Raw genomic sequence first — 21,596 nt, 5'->3', positions numbered from 1 at the left:
CCTTACGCGTACAAGTCCTCGCCACCATCAGGCCATCACCATCTCCGCCATCTCCATATGTTTACAAGTCTTCACCTCTTCCATCACCATCTCCACCACCTCCTTATGTCTACAAGTCTCCAACCCCACACCCACTCCCACCATCTCCTCCACCTCCATATGTTTATAGTTCTCCACCACCTCCACCATCACCATTTCCTCCACCTCCATATGTGTATAAGTCACCACGTTCTCCATCACCATCTCCACCACCTCCATATATGTGTTTAAATCTCTACCCCTACCATCGTCATCACCACTACCTCCTTATATATACAAATCTCCACCACCACCGTTTAAATCTCTACCCCTACCATCGTCATCACCACTATCTCCTTATATATACAAATCTCCACCACCACCATCACCATCGTCACCTCCTTCGTATGTGTACCAATCTCCTCCCCAACAATCACCATCCCAACCACCTCCATATATTTACAAGACTCCTCCTCCTCTTTCACCATCTCCACTACCTCCTTAAGTATAAAAATCTCCACCTTACAAGTCTCTTTCCCCACCATCACATTCATCACAACAACAATATTACTATAAATAACCACCGTCACCATCAAAGTCTTTCGAACCATTAGGGCATTATTAAATAAAGCACAAAGTTTTTTAACATGACAGAATGAAAGTTGTTATAATATTGAAAATGTAAAGTTGTCTTCCAATACAACTTAGTATATATGCCATTCTTTATCATGTGTATTCGTGAATTAAAAATGTCTCAACAAGCAATGGCCTCTGTTTAATCATTTTGTGTTCATTCTTTTATGAATTAAAATAAATGTTTCTTTCTTTGCATAATATCATAAATTATTCGTAGGCTTTATGTTTTGTTTACCAAAATAACAATGGCATCAATGTAGGGAAATTAAGTCATCTAACAATTATAAATAAGATTGTTAAAGAAAATAACCTTATATTTTCAGTATTTGAAAAATAATTATTTTCTTTCGAATGTCTTCATTCCGAACAACTGTTTATATTTCGGGGTTTTTTTCAAAGAAATATAGATAATTTTTTGGGATTCTGAATGCTACATTTCGAAGTGTTTAATGTTATCGTTTTTCAGTAAAATTCCTAATTTTATGCACTAATATCGTATATAGTTCACATAACTATGTTTGTTTAACTTTTTGTTAAATTTAAGTAAAAAAAAACGATATTTGTTCTTGAAATTTTGAACTATCATTGGATTTCAAATTTGTTCTTGTAATTTCGGAGTTTTTTTGGGATCCGAATGTTGGTTATGAACTCAATTCGAAATGTAGTTTTTCGTAAAAAAATATTCCATTTTTTTTTATTTTCTTCCAATACACATTATATATATATATATATATATATATATATATATATATATATATGAAAAAGTTCAATAGATAACCATTATTATTCAAGGAACCAAGGAACCAATCAAAAGCGTCGGAATTTAAAGCGATCAACGGCAAAAGGAATGGTTGTAAATTTTTATAATGGACGCAGATGTACCGGATTATAACAAAACTCATTTCCTTTTTTCATTTAAAAAATTTTTTAGGCCAAGTTTTTTATCGAAAAAAAATCCGAATATACCGTTGTTTACGATTTTTCGTCCTCTTTCCATAGAGATCCATGATGATATATAAAAAACGAATTTTTTTCGAAAAAAATCCACTTAATTTTCTTATTTTTTCAATATTTAAGCTTTTTTTATAGTAAAAAAAAACTAATTATACCAAAAATATTAATTTTTTATACTCTATTAATAAACATCGACACCGATTTAAAAAAAAAAAAAACCTCGAACAGTGTAGATTCACACTATGAATCTAAACTGTAAATATTTCAATTTTTAACATTCACAATATGAAAAATCTCGAACAGTTTAGATTCACATTTGTGAATCTAAATTACTATTATGCACACTGTAAATCTGAGAAGGTTCACAAAAAAAAACCTCGATCAGTGTAGATTCACATTGTGAATCTAAACTGTAAATATTTCAAATTTTAACATTCACAATGTAAAAAAACTCCGATCAATTCAGATTCACACTGTGAATCTGAGGAGGTTCACAATGTGAATCTAAACAGGTTTACAATATGAATCTGAACAAGTTCACAATGTGAATCTGAACTGATATATATATATATATATATATATATATATATATATATATATATATATATAAACATGAATATGAATCTAAGTTTAAAAAGTGCAAAAAATATGAATTTTGATATATTTATTAATTTTTTTCTATAAAAAATAGACCTTAACTTTTTTCATTAAAGAAAATGAAATGAGTTTTAACTTTTTTCATTAAAGAAAATGAAATGAGTTTTTTTCGAAAAAAAAATCGTTTTTTATATATCATCGTGGATCTCTATGGAAAGATGACGAAAAATCGTGAACAACGGTATATTCGGTTTTTTTTTTTGTTAAAAAACATGGCCTAAAAAAAATTTAAACGAAAAAAAGTGGTGAGTTTTTTTTGTAAATGGTAGATTTTTTGGTATAATCCGGTGTGTGTGCGTCCAATGTAAAAGTATACATCTATTTCCTTGGCCGTTGATCGTTATGATTTACGATGCTCATGATTGGTTCCTTGGTTAATTATGGTTCTCTATTGAACCTCACCCTATATATATATATATATATATATATATATATATATATATATATATATATATATATATATATATATATATATATTAGGTGTAAAACCCGTGGGACCCACGGTTGATTAATTTAAATAGAATCATAATTTTGATTACATAATAAATGAAGATACCATAGTTAAGAAAAAAAGGATAAATACATAATAGTATATTTATTTTATTAAGATTGTCATTTGTAAGTATTTAAAATTTATAAATTTTAAGCAATAATGAATTTTTAATTATAAAAATTTATTTAAAGTAATGTAATTAACATGAATAAAGCAAAAACAATAAAATATTATAAGTTAATTAACATGAATAAATCAAATACAATATATTAATATAATTAAATCAAGTTATATAATTTATTTAATTAATACTAAAAATAAATAAAAGATGATACAAAATAATTGATTATAAATTACCAAAAACTTCCTTATAAACAACATTGGAAGTTTTATTGGTTAGCTTATCATCGTTATCTAAAATTAACAATTTTAATCCCTCTCTGCTTTGAACTCTAGATAAGGCAACATATAATTGCCCATGTGAAAAAACAGGATCTTTGAGGTACAAGCCAACCTTGGATAACGACTGTCCTTGACTCTTATTAATAGTCATAGCAAAACATACAGCCAATGGAAACTGTCTTCTTTTGAATTTGAATGAAATTTTTGTTTCTGATGGCGTTAAAGACATTCTTAGAATAAAAGTCTGATTTCCAATATTAGTTCCAGATAAGATATGTACGTGCCTCGATAACACGTTTGCCCAATGATATCACTTGGAGTCTTGTTCCATTACATAAGCCATTTTTTTTATCAATATTTCTTAGTAACATAACCGGAACACCGATTTTTAAAACTAACTTATGATTTGGTAGACCCGAAACTTTGAGACCATTTAAAACATCCGGTGAGTATAAATCTACATCAAACTGATCATGGACAAATTCAGATTGGCATACACTATCTGAACTTAAATATTCAACCTCATCTCCTGGAAACTTCAATAGCAAACGGTCATTTATTTCCTGAACCGCTTCATTCTTTGGAGCTAGTATTGCTCTTTCTTGAAAATAACTTGTATTGTTGTAATTATCCAAAATCGAAGGATATACAAACTCAATTAATGAACCTATAGGATCATTTGGATCACTAATGAGAATATCATCCGAAATATCAATAACCGTTTCGCCGTCATTCTGACCACCAAGTTTGCCTTCTCCTATATCCAATAGCCATTCTGCAAAATCTCTTATTTTTTCTACAACAGACTGATCCCTTCCAACCGTTAGCCTCATGCTTTTTGTTAACTTGTGGATTTTGCAATGTTGCCATAAATATGAAGAGCTTAAAGAAGCATTAACAATGTTTTGTCTGCTGCCACCCGGAATAACAGGCAAAATTTGTCTGAAATCTCCTCCAAAAACAATAACTTTCCCTCCAAATGGAATATTCGACTCGGTAGAATTTTCAGACCTCAATACATCTTTTGAACTTCGATCTAAAGCTTCAAATGCATGCTTATGGACCATAGGTGCTTCATCCCAAATTATCAAAGATGTTTTTCTCAATAAGCTAGCGAGCTCACTACTTCGATTTATTTTACATACACTCCTCAGTAAGTTCAAATGGAATTATAAATCGAGAGCGGGTTGTTCTACCTCCGGGCAATAATAACGAAGCAATTCCACTTGAAGCAACATTTAAAACGATATGACCATCACATCTAACTGCTGCAGATATTGTCTTCCATAAAAAAGTTTTACCTGTTCCACCATAACCATAAACAAAGAAAACACCTCCTTTATTTTTTGTAACTGCACCCATGATATCAAGGAAAATGTCATGTTGCTCATTTGTTAATGCAAGAAACATACAGTCAAACTCAGTCTTTATAATGGAAATATCATAATCTAGCTCCTCGGTGATAAGTCGATTGTTTGAAGAAGAAACATAATCAATGTCCGGGTAAGGCATGTTTTTATAATTTTTGAGAGTGTTGTTGTTACGAAGTAAAATCTATTCTATCTCGTACAGAGTTAAGTTCATAAGCCGATCTTCACTAAGAGTTAAGCCTGGAGGACAAAATATCAAATTAATTACATATATTATTAACAATATTTACTTATAATTAAAAATTTATCAAATGCATGTTATAAAATAAATAATTTAATTTTTAAATAAATAATAATAATAAAATTTGAATACCTGATAACTTTAATCTCTGTCATTGATTATAAAGAATTCCATCCGCCAAATACTCCCATGTATTTTCCCAAACAACTTCTGGTTTAGACATACTGTTACACATCAACAATGTGGCAAATAAGAATTGTAGATAAAAACCAGATCCAGAATGACTTGCTTCTTTAATTGCATCGATGTATTCTTTGTCATCATCCAAGAGCCCAAGAGCATAACAAGCATCTCTAAAAGACAAATATTCTTCAACATTACTGTGCGAATCTCTTCAAATGATCTTGGACCTTTCACCTTATTTAAAAGAATCCTTAAGAAATAAGCTTCCTCTAGATTAGGTGAAACCGAATGAATTCTACCAATGCACTTTCCTACTTCCCTAGGCTTCCAAAACCTATCCTTACGATTCCAAACAAACTTTGTAGGAAACTCAACATACGTAAGTTTTCGTGCATCACGAGAAATTACATTACACTCCATCCAAGCTGTGAACATTGAAGCAGCAACAGAAGGTTTGTCCAAAACATCATCAATATCATCGTATTCCCCATATACAATCTGCTGTTGACCAGGAAGATGAAAAGGTAGTCTAACTACAGAAGGATATCTGTAATGAACATCATATGTAAAAATTCTCCATGATGCTTCACATGCAGATAAATATCTACAATCGTAATATTCATTTATTTCATCGACTGCTTCATGATTATCACAATCATTGTTGCTTCGTACAACGGCAATTGTAGCTCTATCAGGTCCTTTGTTTATGTATTTGAACAAATACTTTATAGATGATCCCTGATTGCACCATTGAACATTAATATGTGTTTGATATCTTTTCAATAGATATTTGTTGTAGGGGACACCATTTCTATTATCCAACTTGACACCTGATTTTTCAACAAAATGACCATTGTTTCTTCTCCTATATAAGGGAAAACCATCCTGATCAACAGTTGTATGATTGCAGAATTGCTTTGGAAAGTTTTTAGAGCACTTTTTGTCCACCATGCATGGGCAATTGATATTTTCAGCTCCACATGGACCATGAATCATGAACTCATTCATAAGTGAATACAATTCAGGATCTTCATCTTTGTTTGGTATTTCGGCGGATATTATGGGATCGATTAATTTAACAGTAGGTAGCTTGTAGTCAGAATGCATGAATAGACATATATAACTATGTGGCAAACCTCTTTTTTGAAATTCAATTGTATAAACAACTGCAAAATATTTTGCACAAAAAAAATATGGTTAGACCATAAGCAAAATGTTAAAAATATGAAATAAAAAGCATTTAATCTCATGAATTATGAAATAAGTTAATTTTAAATACCTGCTTAAACTATGCCGAAGATATGATTCTTCCTTAAGTCTTTAATAAATGCATCAAGCTTGATCCTGAACAACCTACATAGTATATCAGGTCTGTCTTCTGGTTGAAGTGAAGTATCCTTAAGAAACCTTTTCACCTCTGGCCATTTGGGATTACACGTAAAGGTTATGAAGAAATCAAGATATCCAAACCATTTACATAACGACATGGCATCCAAATAGTTTTGAAGCATATAGCGTGCACCACTAGTAAATGATGAAGGTAATATCACACGTTGTCCGACGTTGGAGATACTTGTAGCTCCTTGAGCTTTTTGCTTACGTAAATTCTCATAAGACTCGCATCTAAGAACATGTTGTCTACGTATGTAATGCAATCTCTCACTTTCAATCATAGTATACGCATCTACCAGAAATTGTTGAAACAACCTTTTTGAATTAAGAGTCAGTGAGAACGAATGATCCCTGTCTTGAATTCTAAAAGCGAAAAATTCTCTCATTGTACATGTCGCCCGCTTGCTGTTGGTTGTATCTGTAAAACCTCTATGAAGAATGTCAACACTGTAACCATTATCCCCATATGGAAATAGTAGTGGATATTGGAGAGGAAGGTAAGAAGGGTGCAATTCACTGATACGTTGTAGAAAACCCGATTTTGTTTGAACAACGATATCTCTATTTTCAATCGAATCTGAAATGTCACCTACAATTAAAGCTGCAACCTCAGAAGCAGTTGGTAGGTTATATGTTCTTCCATCACGATTCCTTTTCCCGATAATTCTTAACTTTATATCAACATGAGGATTTTTTTGAAAAGCATATCTTACCATTCTATAAGAGCTAACCAAGACATTATTTGAATCTAGCATGACCTTCAAATCTTCAATAATATCATTATCAAATGATGTAGATTGATGGTTTTCCCCACTAAATGAATGGAAAATATAAATAACATGAACAATATATATATATATATATATATATATATATATATATATATATATATATATATATATATATATATATATATTAAAATAGAGTATGAATAAGAAATTTGAAAATTTACCGAAAACATCTCTGCCTATTTGAATTTTCATTATCAATATCATAAATGTATAACTGAGAGAATTTTGGTTGCGATCCTTTTGCTGGTAAAAGACTTCCAATACTATGATAATTTTGGCCACCAAGTCTGAAAATGTATGGAACATTTCCTCTATTGATTGAAGAATCAATCTTACCACCCATCAATGTAAAAGAAAACATTGAATTGTAACGTCGTATATTTTTCTTGAAGTTTTTGCTTTTACAATCGTTTGATTGAAACATTCTTTCATAAGTTGGTGGTGCCTTTTTTTAAATCTGGTAGTTGAACCTTGCCATAACCACAACATAATGAAAAATTTGTGCTCTTTTTTTGTTTGCCTCTAATGGATTCATTTGTCCATAACTTTGCATGACATGTTTGGCATACAACAATTTGATCACCATGATCCAAATATTCTGTAAAAAAATTAAGTGTTATTAATATAATACTAACTTTATAAATATATACCATATAGGATTTGATTTGTAAAAAATAATAAAAATGGATATATTTTTGTTTACCTTTGGAAATACCAACGATTAAGTTTTTCAGATACGACCTCATGTATATTTTCTACATCTGCTGTCAGGTCAATTAATGGAATAGGAGATAAATGTTTCGATTTCCTTTTTAATTTATGACATCCTAGATTTAACATGATCGATGATGAAGATTGACATATTGTAGATGCAATTCTGGATGTCATATCTGCTGAAAGCACAGAGTAGTTACTTTTATTTGCTAACATTGAAGTCGGGTAGTTATTGAAACCAATGTTAGCTAAAACAAATAATAGTAAATTAAAAAAAAAAGATTATAAATTTATTAGAGCATGCATCATAGTAAATTTAAAAACAAAATTATTACCATTTGTAATGTTAGATAACGGAGTTCTAATATTTATGTATGAAGGAGAAAATTGTAAGGGCGTATTTTCATTTCCTCGAGATCTATGCGAATGACCATTTTCATTTTGAAGAACAACGCTCTTAAATTGATATGCAAAAAAATATATTATAAAAATTGAAGACATGACGTAAAAAACAAAGTAAGAAGGTAAAATTATATAAGATTATAGGGTAATAACATAAAAAGATGAGAATTTATGTATTGTATTTTTCAGCTAAAAGAAGTGTAAAACGTGGTTGATTTTAATAAGAAAATTACAGCTATCCATATTTTTTAAGACATGTGGAGTTGATGGATTTAGAATGCTGGATCTTGTATTTGTTGTCTTCAATCGCTTATTATCCAAATATAATTTTCTCCGTCTTCTATTCTCTTTTGCTTGCAAGTAGTAGATATAGTTGTTTTTTTCTACATAAGGAATATAAGCATATGATATAAAGTTAACAATATGTAGATAATTGTATTGATATAGAATATTAATAATAGTGAAGAAATAAATGTACCTTTGTAACCTTTGTTAAAAAATATTCCAGATGATGAAGATTCAACGTACAACGAAGCAGATAATATATTTGCTTTTTCTTGTAATATTAATACGGGTTGTGTTAGAATAGTACATATTTTTATGTTATTAAAAAATATACAAAGAACTTAAAAAATATGTAAAAATAAAATTAAAATAATGGTAAATGATAAACATACCGTTGTTAATTGAAGAAAGAACACTAGTAGCGGTTGAAGATTGTTGGATTAATGTAGCAGACAAATTAACGTGTTGTGTTGTCTATTTTCTAAGTAAAAAGTATTTAATTTTCTAGTCTTTTTAGAATTAACTGACTTCATGATCTGCTTGCGTCAATTAACACCATTTAGTTAATATAATAAATGCTATGCACATAATTAATAAAACAACACAACCGGATTTATTATTTAAAATTAGAAGATAGCCATGGAAAAAAATAATTAAAGTAAATATAATATAAGTGGGACCATAGTTGTAATGTAGTTACAATTTAATATTTTTATGTCAAGAAAACATAAATATAAAATAATGACAATACCACTAAATCATTTGTCTTAAAAATGATTTGTACATCAATATTAGATACATCAATACCACTAATTTTTTTAAATTATAAATTGTAATATAGAATTGCAGTTTAGTATTGTCATTATAGTCATAGAGTTATTATAGGTTAATAATTTTTTTACTTTATACACTTTGAATTGTATAATTTATCATTAAGATCCCCTATTTTCAAATATTGGCAGCCACGTATGAATCTACATTTCTACATTTCTAGGTATTCGAAAAAGAAAGAAATGATGAATGGATGGGTACAATTAAACGTAGCCCTAAACATATCTATCCAATTGACTACAAATCTCGTATGGGGCGTACAAAAAATGAAATGGAGCTATTATTCAGAATGTGTATGTAGGTCAGAACCTTGACGATTAAACAACATAGAACGATTTGTCTCGATATTCTCCAAAATCAGGAAATCATAAGGATGCGATTACTTACATATCATCGTGTGTTTTGAAATGGAATGTGGAACGATTAGGAAGAGGATATCGTCACCGGCATGAGTCAACATAAGCAATGATGAATCAGAATAAAGTATGAAGGCGAGGAAATGATGAATCAGAGGAAGTTGTCAACGTTCTACAAGTTTGTCCATTTCTATCGATGAAGGAAGTGACGAAGGTAAGAGATGTCGAAGAGAAACTTACAACCAAAGTCGATGTTGAACTCAGAGACTTACATCAATTAATAGTCGATGTCGAACTCAGAGACTGAAGAAACGAAAAATTGGGGGTTGAAGACAGCAAGATTGAAGGTAAGAGATGGTCAAGTGTTTGTTAATCTTAAGTTTTATTAACAGAACATACATTAGTGGGAAGAAATTCACCTGATTTTGTTTTTGTAGAAATCTTGTTTATAAAGATATTAGCGAAAACTGAAGAAGTTCAAAAGAATACCTCGAAATCGATTAAGAATGGAAACACAATCAGGTATCTTTCAATTTGCTAAAAGTTTTGAATTTTAGATTGTGTGAGTATTATTTTCAAATTTTGAAATTTGAATTTGTTAAACATTAGGCTTAATTTTGTGCAAAATTATTCACTGATTTATATTAATATGAGTAAATAAAAGAATACCTTGAAGTTTCATTTTTTTTTGTGATATTTGTTAATATTATTCAATTAAAATTGTATTTTAAAATTTTATTTGTACAAAAATAATTTCATATTAAAAAAAAATTAAAAAAAATCACCGTGTGTTGAAAACAATATATATATATATATATATATATATATATATATATATATATATATATATATATATATATATATATTTAGTATTATGTATAATTCTTGTATTTGGAAACTAAAACTTATTAATTTGTTTATTGTACCTTACATTTTTCTTATTTAGTCAAAACAAAAGAACCTAAAAAACTAATTATTATGTTATCATATTTGATTCAAAAGTAGATACAGATATCTCAAAAGTAATTATATGCTCAATAAATTAATTGTTTTAATCCTGAATAGGAAAATTATGATCAGATACCAGAAAGGGATATCCAAAACTCTTAGCTTTTACTTTCAAATATAATAATCTTATAAATCACAATGAACAAACAACTGTCAACCATCTTTTGTTTAACCTATTAAACCCTATTGATGTGTTGATTGAAAAAGATTACAAACCATTGAGCTGGTGTTTCTCCTAGATGGACAATTTTGCCCTTTTGGTTTTGCTATAAGTTGGAATGTTTTTCCCTTTTGTGTTGGGTGGCTTCATTTATGTTGTTTACTACTTGATTTTGTTGTCTTTTTCTTGCTAGACCCTGGTATACTTGGTTTCGGATGTCTGCTGATTCTTGCTTCCTTCATATGAGGTTTATTGGCCTTTTTGCCCTTGTTGATGCTCCTGGTATGTTTTATGTCGCTTTATAGTTGATTGCCTTTTTTTGGTTCATTCCTATCAGTCCATTGCCCTTTATGTCGCTTTATATGAAAAGTAGGCCGCTCTATTATGAAATAAGTTATTTGGTAAAACGGTCCATATAAAAGGGCAGAATTGTCCTTTTCTATTAAAAAGAAATAATGATAGTATTTTTAGTATACGACCTAAACAGAAAAACAAACAATGATAGGAACAAGGCAAGATTAATAGGAAAGGGCATAATTGTACTTTTCTATTAAATAGAAAGAATAATATATTTTTATTTTTATTTTTATATTTTACACGACTTTGAACTTTTTGCCATTTGGCTAAAAAACTGCAATAATGAAAAGTAAATAGCCATGGAATGTATATGAATCCATGGAAAGTCACCTGTGTTAGGAAAATAATGAAAAAAGGTTGTTGTAAAGAACTGTTACATAAATAGTGAATATGGCTATTGTTTTAACACAAACGATCCTTTTGGTGATAAAATGTGTAAGAATGTTACATGTGGAATGAACATGAAAAAAACCAACCAATGATAGGAAAGGGCAATATTAATAAGAAAAGGGCATAACTGTATCTTTATATAAATAATAAATAATAACAATTTTATCTATCCTTTTATAGAGTTTTGTCATTTGGGTAAAAAAACTGTCATTAACGATAAGTTAATTGTCATGGAATGTATATGAATCCATTGAATGTCAACTGTGTTAGGAAATTATTGAAAAAAAAAGGTTCCTTTAAGGAAATGTTACAGAAGTAGTCTATATGGAAATTGTTTTTACACTAATGGTCCTTTTGGTGATAAACTGTGTAAGAATGGTCCCTATGGAATGAACTCTATGACGAATTATAGAACACAAGTAGAATAAACAGGAAAAATATATGTTCTTCAACTTTTTCCTCTAATATTTTATTTCATGTTTCTATTAAAGTTGAAAGATTCATGTTATGTTGTGTGTAGAATTTACATTGAATTTATATATGCCTTATACCGTTTAAAGAATTAAACGGTCAAAGCTAATTTAACACTGAATTTCAATGGTTTTAGTTATTTTAATATACTTCTTATTACTTGCAATGTAAAAAATATTCGTTATGCCCTTGTACACAAATACATTGCTTGTTTTGAATTTAAATTTAACTGTTTTTAAACATACTATGTTGAAAGATTAATTTCAGTGTACTATTTCATCTTCATAACAGGTACGTGTATGTCTACAATAAAACGTTTCTCGTGCTATGAGGAGTGGAAGCATCAATGAGGTCAAAAAGTTGAAGACAAATATCATACATGCATCATATCATTTACTGGTATTATTACTATTTCAAATTTCAAATTACATTTTTGCATGTTTTTACATAGGTATGGATGCAATAAATAGCAAATCACTTTGAATAATTCAAGCAATTTTAGAAATGTAATTGTGATACAAACAAATTTTAAAGCGAAAGTGTCAAATAAGTGAAAATGTACTGTTAAGCCACTTCAAATAAACAAAACAAACGTATAAAAAGAAACGAAAGTCCCCAAAATACTTGAACGAAACAACGAAATAGTCTTTAAAACAAAACAAAAGTTAATAATTGTTTTTAAAAACCATAATCAACTCACTTCTCCACTTTTGGCACCAAAACTGGAGTATCTTCACCCAAAGATTCCCTATTTGATTTTATAGAATTTGCATCACCATCATCTTCTACATCATAAACGTCATCACCAAAACAACTCACTTTTCCACTTTTGGAACTAAAAGTGGATTTCCCTCTCCCATTGATTTTCCTTTAGATTTTATTGAACTCAAATCACCTCCACCATCAATATCATAAATGTCATGGAGGTTGCGCTTCAAATTACCTGATATTTTCAATGGACTTGTTGCGGATGATTTATCAATTGTTGAGGGAGTAAAACTCTCATCCGTTTGTGATATGACATCCTAAATTAAAAAAACATAAGTTGACAAGCGATCTAATTAAATATAAATAAAAGTTAATATGAGAATATAACATACCTTTTGAACATTTTGAACGACATCATCTGATTCCAGGGGTACTTCATTTAAGGACACTCGTTGAACACTCTAGAAAATAATATGGAAATATGTAAAACGTTATGTATGTAAATAAAAAACAAATATAAATATTGAACATTAAAACATTATGTACCATAAGTTCTAGTTTACTTCCCAATTCTAAAACAACGGACTCATCTTCTGTAAGTTTGACAACGGTGTAGATATTGTTATAGTTGGTGACATTGTAGGATGTAATATCTACAAGAAACGCAAATTTGCGGTTTTTCAAGACGTTCATTTGATTTGGATATAGTTCCAAACTGTTGCCAGCCTGTAAAAAGATTGTTTAATATATTAAAACAAATAAAATGTTATTTGATAGAAAAATATGAATAAAATATTATACCACTTCATGTATTTTTTTTCAACTCGAATGCACTTATATCCAACAACCTTTTTGCTTCCCTATCAAAAAGAGTAAATCTGATGGTGCCAGTATGATCTTGTACGTTGATTGGAATTATATACCTAAAAAATATTAGATTATTAGTAATTTTGTTGAAGGATTGAAATGATTAATATAAATGGAGGTATGTGTATACTTTATAACAATATGAAAATTCGAATCGTTGCAAGCTGCATTTTTACACTTAATTACAACACTATCTTCCATCTTGCGGGGGCGGTATAGGAAAGATTGGTTTTGGGCACATTGTTTATCCTTCTTTCACATTTGTAGCACGCATCATAATACCAAGGTAGATTCTGTCTTATATTGACGATGGAACCAACTAATAGAAATTTCATTTCCTATATCAAATAAAATGTAAAATTAAAAAAAAAATACAATGTTCAAATAAAATTAAAGGATATAAAGTAAAGAACATATACCTTAAGTGGTTCTGTGATCTCACAAACAGTTTTTAAAGGGAAATCGCCTTTAAAATCATCTATATAAGAGGAAGAGTAGCTTGCGAGTGTAGTAATGCTTTTTTCAGACATACCTCCTTTTTTATTAGCCTTCAATCTGCAATGTTTAAAATTAATTTATTAAATATAAGAAATTGTATTCATTTAAATAAATATAATAACATAAAATAAGTTTAAATAAAAAAATACTAACTCTTTCTTAAACTCGTTAATTTCAACAATGTCTGAATTAATGAACATTTTGGTTACATCAAAATGACTTTGGGCTTGACCAATTCCTGTAAAAACAGATTAGTCAATAAAAGTAGATTGGAAAACAAATCCTCCCTAATAAATAAAGAAGTTTTTGCCACTTGTCACACTCTCATTGATTTTGGCACATGTCATTTTGTGGTTATTTTCAATTAAAATTTTTCCACATGGCATTTTATGGTTGTTTCATTTTTATTAAATGTATTAATGCAATAAATATAATAATAAATGTATTTCAATTTCATTAATTGATTTTCCTTCTAATTTCAAAATTTCTAAATTAAAGCCTAATATTTTTTTTTGTTTATTTATCTAAATTATTTGTTTAAATTTAAAAGAGAAAAGACACTTTAATTTAATAATTCAATATTTTTCTATTTTAGTTATAAATTCAATTTATCAAATGTTGACAATTTTATATATAAATTTTTTTTAAATGAACCCATGTAATACATGGGTTTTACACCTAGTTAAGTAATAAAATACAAACCATTCCATAACGTTAAGTTTCACGAACTGCATCACTATAACAACACAAGTAATCGTGGTGTTACTTTTCAGGTAATGTGACATCTCATGTGCCTGACTTCCAAATATAGTGACATTGAGGTGTACAGACCTAAATAAAAAATTAATTTAATTAGTATGAAAAAATATGACTAAAAATAATAAATAAATGAAATAAATATCATCTCACTCTAAGTTGCTAATAGTCATCTTCATGTAATGTTTTGATGGATTAGGATTGGTTGTCTCAAGTGGCCTAAATGAGACAATTAGCCCAATAACATCTACACAATTTTAATAAAAAAAAATATAAGATTAAGTTAAATACTAACATTTATAATTTATTCCATTTAGTTATAAAAGTGAATGAAATAAAATTAAACAACTAACCAAATAATGTGTCTCTTGGGCATTCCTGTTCGATGATAGAGTTGAAATCAGCAAACACAAAATCATTAACGGGACCCGAAAAATCATCACATTTTTTTACGATACTTTTCCAATCCAAAGTTAATGTCTGTTTCTGACCGGTAACACTAAAACCATTTTTAACACCCGCCAAGTTTGGTTTTAAAATGATATAACTTTCACCTTCCTTTAAAAGGTCACGAAATCTTGAAAAATTTTGGTGGAAAACACAAGATTGGTATTTTGTACCCTGTTAAAACAAAAACAAAAAAATTATTCTTTGAAACATATGTAATATTTAGTGGGTTTAAAAAAAGTTAACTAACCTCCTCATCCATGACGATCATTTCAATCGATAAACGTGGTTATTTTTTATAAAATTCCAAATCTTTAACACCCGTAGTTTGAGATGTGAATCATCAACAATATGTTCAATGTCTTTTAGATATAGTTTATTGCCGATATTCATTATATGCGAACAATTGATAGCATATTGAAATTAATATCAATTTTGCACTTTTCATTATAAATTGAAACAGTTAGTATTAAATGCAAACAATTATAAACATATTACATCATATATTACATCACATATATAGATGGAAAACATTATTGTTTCAAATACTGTTAAAAATACATTCACTTTGTCTAAAATATATACATTCACAAAGTTGAAATGGGTAGAAATAGGACCTAACATAATTTTGTAAACATTTGACAAGTTAGAAATAGAGCAAAAACAGTCTAAACAGAATATACACTAACCTATCAAAAAACACAAATTATATTAAAGAAAAAAAATAAAGCAGATATGGAAAGTAAGATGTACACAAAACTGAATGTATCCAATTCAGATGAATAAAGCTGAATTTCATAAAAGTACATTGTTAAATTTGGAACATGTTTACAATTTTTTTTTTATGTATTTTTTTCTTATTCTTATTTCTGGAAAGTACTTTGTGTATATACTGAAAAAAAACGGTTTAGCATGACATTATGCTAATTGCTATATTATTTCCAGCAAAGTATTATGCTATTTGCTATATTATTTCAAAATAATAAAATTTGTTTTATCTTAATAAAAAACAGAATGTACATTAACCTAACAAAAAACGCTACCATCATTCAAGAAAAAAAGAAACCAGATATGGAAAGTAAAATGTACAGAAAATTGAATGTATCCAAATCAGATGAATAAAGCTGTAATTCATAAAAGTACATTGTTAAATTTTGAACGTGTTTACAATTTCTTTTTGTCTGTTTTTCTTATTATTATTTTCTGGAAAGTACTTTGTGTATATACAAAATAAAAAAATGGTTTAGCATCACATTATGCTAATTGCTATATTATTTCCAGCAAAGTATTATGCTATTTGCTATATTATTTCCAACAAAGAAGGATGAATTGAATGTTTAATGCTAATTGCATTAATCATTTATAGTAGAATAAAAACAGAAAAAAAAAACGGTTTAGCATCCCACTACAATAATAGCTATATTATTTCCAGCAAAATATGATGAATCAGAAATTCTGAGATGCATTCGATACAGAAACCATGAAGAAGATGAAGGAGAAGCAAATAAATACAAAAATACATCACGATAGAATAAAGACTAACCTTATGCGTTGAAGTTTGATGAAGCAGAATTTCAAAGATGCAGTCGATATAGGAAGAATACGAAGCAGAAAGCATATATCCAAGTAACCGGTGAATATATAATTCAAAAACTGAAAGAATCGTGATGTTTACGATATTTAAGGTAAGATGTTCTGTTATCTTTTAAGGTGATTATAGGGAATATAATTGAAAAATTCTTCCTGATTTTATGTGATTTTTAATGCAGGTTTATTGGAATAGGAAGATTTGAAATTTGAAATCCGAAAAATTAAGGTAAGATGTTTCATTATCTTTTAGGTGATTACATTTTGAGTGCTAAATTTGTATAGATTATTATTTCTGAAAAGTGATACTGATTTTATGTACAGATATATACGAAAAATAATTGTACAAATCTTCCTGATTTTATGTGATTTTTAAATATGAAATCCGTAAATTGAGTATTGAAGAATAGTTTTTTTTTCAATAAAGGGCAAATAAGGAAATTAACTTTCACTTTTGAGCGGGAAAAATTGTTGGGGGGAAGCTTATTGATTGCCACGTGGCGAGTTGGTACCGTTTTATTAGATTAGGATATATATATATATATATATATATATATATATATATATATATATATATATATATATATATATATATATATATATATATATATATAAGAATCCTTTAATGCCACGTGTCATGTTTTAAGCCTAAAATTTTACAAAGTAAAATATCGACTTTGCCCTTTGATATGAAGTTAATTAGCTGATCTTATTTTTAATCCATTAAAATCACGTTTAAATCTATATCTATCTATATCTATATCTATATATCTATATCTATTTATCTATCTACATCTATATCTATATCTATCTATATCTATATATCTTATAAAGCTAGCATTTATCCTTGAACCTCATTCATTTGAAACTCCCAAGACACCACATTCATTTGAAACTCCCATGACTTTTCAATTTCTTTCTAATAATGTTGGTTAATAATGTTAAATAAATATCAAACCTACAGTGTAATCATATATAAACTAATTCAATGTTAAAATAATATCTTTACTTTTATTAATAAACTTATGTTTTTAACTTTTAACATATTATACTTTATTTATTAATTTTAAAATGTTGTTGTTTGTAAACCATTATCATTTTAAAGCTACAACTTTTGAAAGGTTTGGATAAAATACTTAAATTGTTAATTTAAATATAACATTACATAGTCAACTTAAATATAAATTTTAGTTCAACTTACACAACACAGAGAATATTTGTAAATAGTTAAAAGTGACAAATTGTAGTGTCTTTCTAATAATGATTATAAGTTGGTTATTAAATTTAAATAAATATGAAACATAAAGTGTAATCGTAAACAAAATAAATTTTAATATTAAAATAATATCTTTACTTCTACTTATAAAGTTATATCTTTAATTTTTAACATATTATACTTAATTTATTAGATTTAATATGTTTCTATATGTAAACTATTATCTGTTTAAAGCTATAACTTTTGAACAGTTTGGATAAAATATTTAAATTGTTAATTTAAATATAACATTATATGGTCAACTTTAATATAAATTTTAATTTCACTTAAAAATCCCAAATGGTATTTTGTGAATAGTTAAAAGTTATAAATTGTAGTGTTAAATGCAAAAACTAAATTGTAATCTCAATTTAACTAAAATATTTCCTAAAGATATTTTTATAATCATTAAAATTTTCAACTAAATAGCTTAAATTAACTTAAAATAACAATAGTTAAAACTAACTTTATATAAACGATTATATCATTACCTTTAAAAATAAAATAAAAAATTTTATATTAAATAATTACAACGATAGAAATAAAAACATTAAACAAAAGAATTTTAAAAAATTAATTAAAAATAACAAATAATATTAAACCATATATTATTTTATTTTCATTTGAGTAACCCGCGGGTAGAGATCAATCAAACGATGGAAATTATGTGGTTTTAACAGATGTATATATTATAATATAATTCAAAATAACCAATATATTATATCAATTTTGTATACGAATTATTATATCAAATTTAAAAACAATGTTATTGTTATATTTAAGAAAACATATATTTGTAAAGTTTTCAACTATATAAATGTTTATGCGCAACGCGCAGGCATTCACCTAGTGATATGATAACCATAGCCGATAATTTAGGAATTTAACTCGAATTCACTTTCCAATTATGAAATGACAAATTAAAATGCAATTCGCCTATGTTCAAAGAAGGAAATCTTCTTTGATTTTGAATATATTATCGATCCTTCATATATACCCACCATAAATTATGGGATTCAAATTTTAAAGTCTTAATTTCTCATCTCTGTTTTCCTATAAAACACTTTTTCTCTTCTCTATCATCCATAATGTAGGGTTAAGATGTAAAGATTTGCGTCGCCCTTGATATTGTTGATTGATTCACTCATATTCTATGAATGGTTTTGTTGCTAAGGATTTGCACCGTAGCCTCCAACTTTTGAAGATGAAGAGCGCAATCCAAGACAAACTCCTTTTTTCTATTGCAGTTCGATGGAAACACCGGTTTAGTATGCAATTTTTTTTTTCCAAAATATGTGTTTTATGCTCTTGTGTGTGTTGTTTCTTGTGGTTTTTTTGACCCCATATATAAATATTAAGAGTTCTTCCGATACACATTATTTTTAAATAAAAGTTTATGTGTTTTTTTAGAAATTCTATTCATTAGCTTTTTTATCTACTGAAACTGATATTTAATGGGGTTTGTTCTTTAATTTTGCTATGTATATGATTTTGTGTTTCATATCCATTACTACTTAGATCTTCTCCCCTCATCGGTAAGGGGTTATTGTTCTTTAAGTTTGCTATATATATTTATATTATTTGAATTCATCTATGTGATATTTCCTTATCTTCTTCTTTATCTCTTTACAAAGTGCTTCAGGTGTGTGGAATTTGAAAACAAATGTGTTTGGAATTTTATATCTTATGGAAATGTTTTGGTTATTTAGAATGAAAAATTTTATTTGAAATTTAGGCTGTTACACAATCAACATGCCATTCAACCACCTGTTATGTCAATTGTACCCACTCAACATAGTTAACAAGCAAGTCAACAAAATAGTCTACATGCTTCAAGTTCTAACACTGACAAGAAAATGAGGAAATTGGGTTTAAGAGGTCCAGGTTTCAGAGTTGGTGGCATTGCATATGTGGGAAGTTACTCAAATGAACTAACTATTCCAGGTGTTAGAAGGATGAAATTGGGTGTAAGAAGGCCAAATCTTACGAAGTCATCTACCAAATTTCAAGATGATGTCAACAACCAAGTTCCAGTTGTTAATGATATTCCAAATGATGTTGCTCAAGCTCCTGCTATTAATGATGTTCCTTTGGTGAATGGGGTGATAAAAGAGGAATAAATTGAGGTGTTAGTGAAGGTGCTAGAGCCAGTTGTCAATGAAGTTCATTTGGTCAATGAGGCTAATGACATTATGGTGCTAGAAGAAGAAGCAGTTGATGTTCCAGTAAAGGTTTCCCAAGATCTAAAAGAGAGTCTTGATGAAGTTGGAGATGCAATTGATCAAATTCTTGGTTCTGGAAATGCATCATATGCATATGATGTTCCGTTGGTGAATGAAGGTGGTGCAGAACCTGAATTCACTGAAGGACATGCATCAAATGTTCTACTAGAAAAAATCAAGATAAGTGTAGAAGGAATAACAAATTTACTTGAAGCGAGATATTCCATGTCTGAAATAGAAAGCATGGGGAGGTTGGAAATTGAACTTGATGACACTTCACCAGTTGAGATGGTAATTTATTAGCCTTGTAATTTTAAATATATGTTTTTTCCCTTTATATAGGTTTGTTATTGCTTGCATCAGGACTTAAATGAGGATGAGCCTGATCTTGATGAAGGTGAAGTTGACTTTGTAAATGATGTTCTAAATGATGAAGGTGAAGGTGTTGAAAATGAAGTTAATGGTGATGTGATTAAAGGTTAATGTGAAGGTGTTAATGATGGGAATGAGGTTGATGATGATGTTCTAAATAATGACGTTGCTGATGATGGGAATGAGGCTGGTAATGAAGGCCATTTAATAGTGCCTAAGACAAGGAAAAGAAAGTCATTAGAGAGGATCACTAAACTGAAGCTTAAAAAGGTAATTTTTGATAAAGATTGGGGGTTGTCCCACATGTTCAAATCCAGTGAATATGGAGTAGTTAGCTATGTATATGGGGGATTTAGATGGGGATAGTATACTTGGGCATTTGCGTTGGAAGACCTTTTTGGTACATTTTGTACATCTTAGTTTACACACCCTCTAAGTGCACCTTTCATCCAGTTTTTCTCATGTACCTTTTGGGTTGCCTTTTTGGGATATATTTTAGGCAATTTTGTCACACCCCCGAACTAGACGGCGGAAACGTCCGAGGGCTCGCGTGACTTAAATTGAAATATCATCACAATGAATATACATGAAACATAACATAAACATTACCATGCATTAATATATTACAACTAACCTTGTTCACATCAAGTACATTGTCTAAATATTACATTTTCATAGCATAAATTGTTTGAGAGTTTTCAAAACATAACATCCTAACACACTTGTTATTGTTCTTCAGTTTATCTGTTACCTGAGAATACAAGTTATTTTGA

The 21,596-nt window shown here is 28.7% G+C and overlaps 4 protein-coding genes across 7 annotated transcripts; 1 reads left to right on the top strand and 3 right to left on the bottom strand.

Annotated features, from left to right (window-relative positions):
• Window positions 1–3,417: 3,417 nt before the first annotated feature.
• LOC145089922 (uncharacterized) lies at window positions 3,418–4,672 on the bottom strand. The gene is made up of 2 exons (XM_079028302.1): window positions 4,306–4,672; window positions 3,418–4,232 (listed from the first exon to the last, which is right to left on the bottom strand). The coding sequence occupies exons 1-2, from the start codon at window positions 4,670–4,672 to the stop codon at window positions 3,418–3,420; spliced, it is 1,182 nt and encodes a 393-aa protein (XP_078884428.1).
• A 333-nt stretch (window positions 4,673–5,005) lies between these two features.
• On the bottom strand, window positions 5,006–6,061 carry LOC145089921 (uncharacterized). Its single transcript, XM_079028301.1, has one exon. It carries the CDS (start codon window positions 6,059–6,061, stop codon window positions 5,006–5,008), a length of 1,056 nt encoding a protein of 351 aa, XP_078884427.1.
• A 3,460-nt stretch (window positions 6,062–9,521) lies between these two features.
• Window positions 9,522–21,382, top strand: LOC145087968 (uncharacterized). 4 transcript variants are annotated; one of them, XM_079026134.1, is made up of 8 exons: window positions 9,522–10,072; window positions 10,163–10,247; window positions 11,087–11,175; window positions 12,403–12,510; window positions 16,945–17,072; window positions 17,157–17,203; window positions 19,404–20,742; window positions 20,815–21,382. In XM_079026134.1, exons 7-8 carry the CDS (start codon window positions 20,422–20,424, stop codon window positions 20,932–20,934), a joined length of 441 nt encoding a protein of 146 aa, XP_078882260.1. In that variant the 5' UTR covers window positions 9,522–10,072; window positions 10,163–10,247; window positions 11,087–11,175; window positions 12,403–12,510; window positions 16,945–17,072; window positions 17,157–17,203; window positions 19,404–20,421; the 3' UTR covers window positions 20,935–21,382. The 4 variants fall into 4 exon arrangements, with proteins under 4 accessions (XP_078882260.1, XP_078882259.1, XP_078882257.1 ...); XM_079026133.1 differs by having other exon boundaries at window positions 9,523–10,072; window positions 16,863–17,072; XM_079026131.1 differs by having other exon boundaries at window positions 9,523–10,072; window positions 16,820–17,072.
• LOC145089920 (replication protein A 70 kDa DNA-binding subunit A-like) lies at window positions 12,808–15,649 on the bottom strand. The gene is made up of 12 exons (XM_079028300.1): window positions 15,638–15,649; window positions 15,294–15,561; window positions 15,094–15,187; window positions 14,951–15,015; window positions 14,338–14,422; window positions 14,106–14,241; window positions 13,969–14,024; window positions 13,652–13,742; window positions 13,366–13,545; window positions 13,212–13,280; window positions 13,007–13,136; window positions 12,808–12,896 (listed from the first exon to the last, which is right to left on the bottom strand). Exons 1-12 carry the CDS (start codon window positions 15,647–15,649, stop codon window positions 12,808–12,810), a joined length of 1,275 nt encoding a protein of 424 aa, XP_078884426.1.
• Window positions 21,383–21,596: the final 214 nt, after the last annotated feature.

This window comes from Lactuca serriola, chromosome 2 (genome assembly GCF_051521515.1).
Source record: "Lactuca serriola cultivar US96UC23 chromosome 2, Lser_US96UC23_V15, whole genome shotgun sequence".
In the NCBI taxonomy this organism is placed as follows: Eukaryota; Viridiplantae; Streptophyta; class Magnoliopsida; order Asterales; family Asteraceae; genus Lactuca; species Lactuca serriola.
This window is presented reverse-complemented; position numbering and strand designations above follow the sequence as displayed.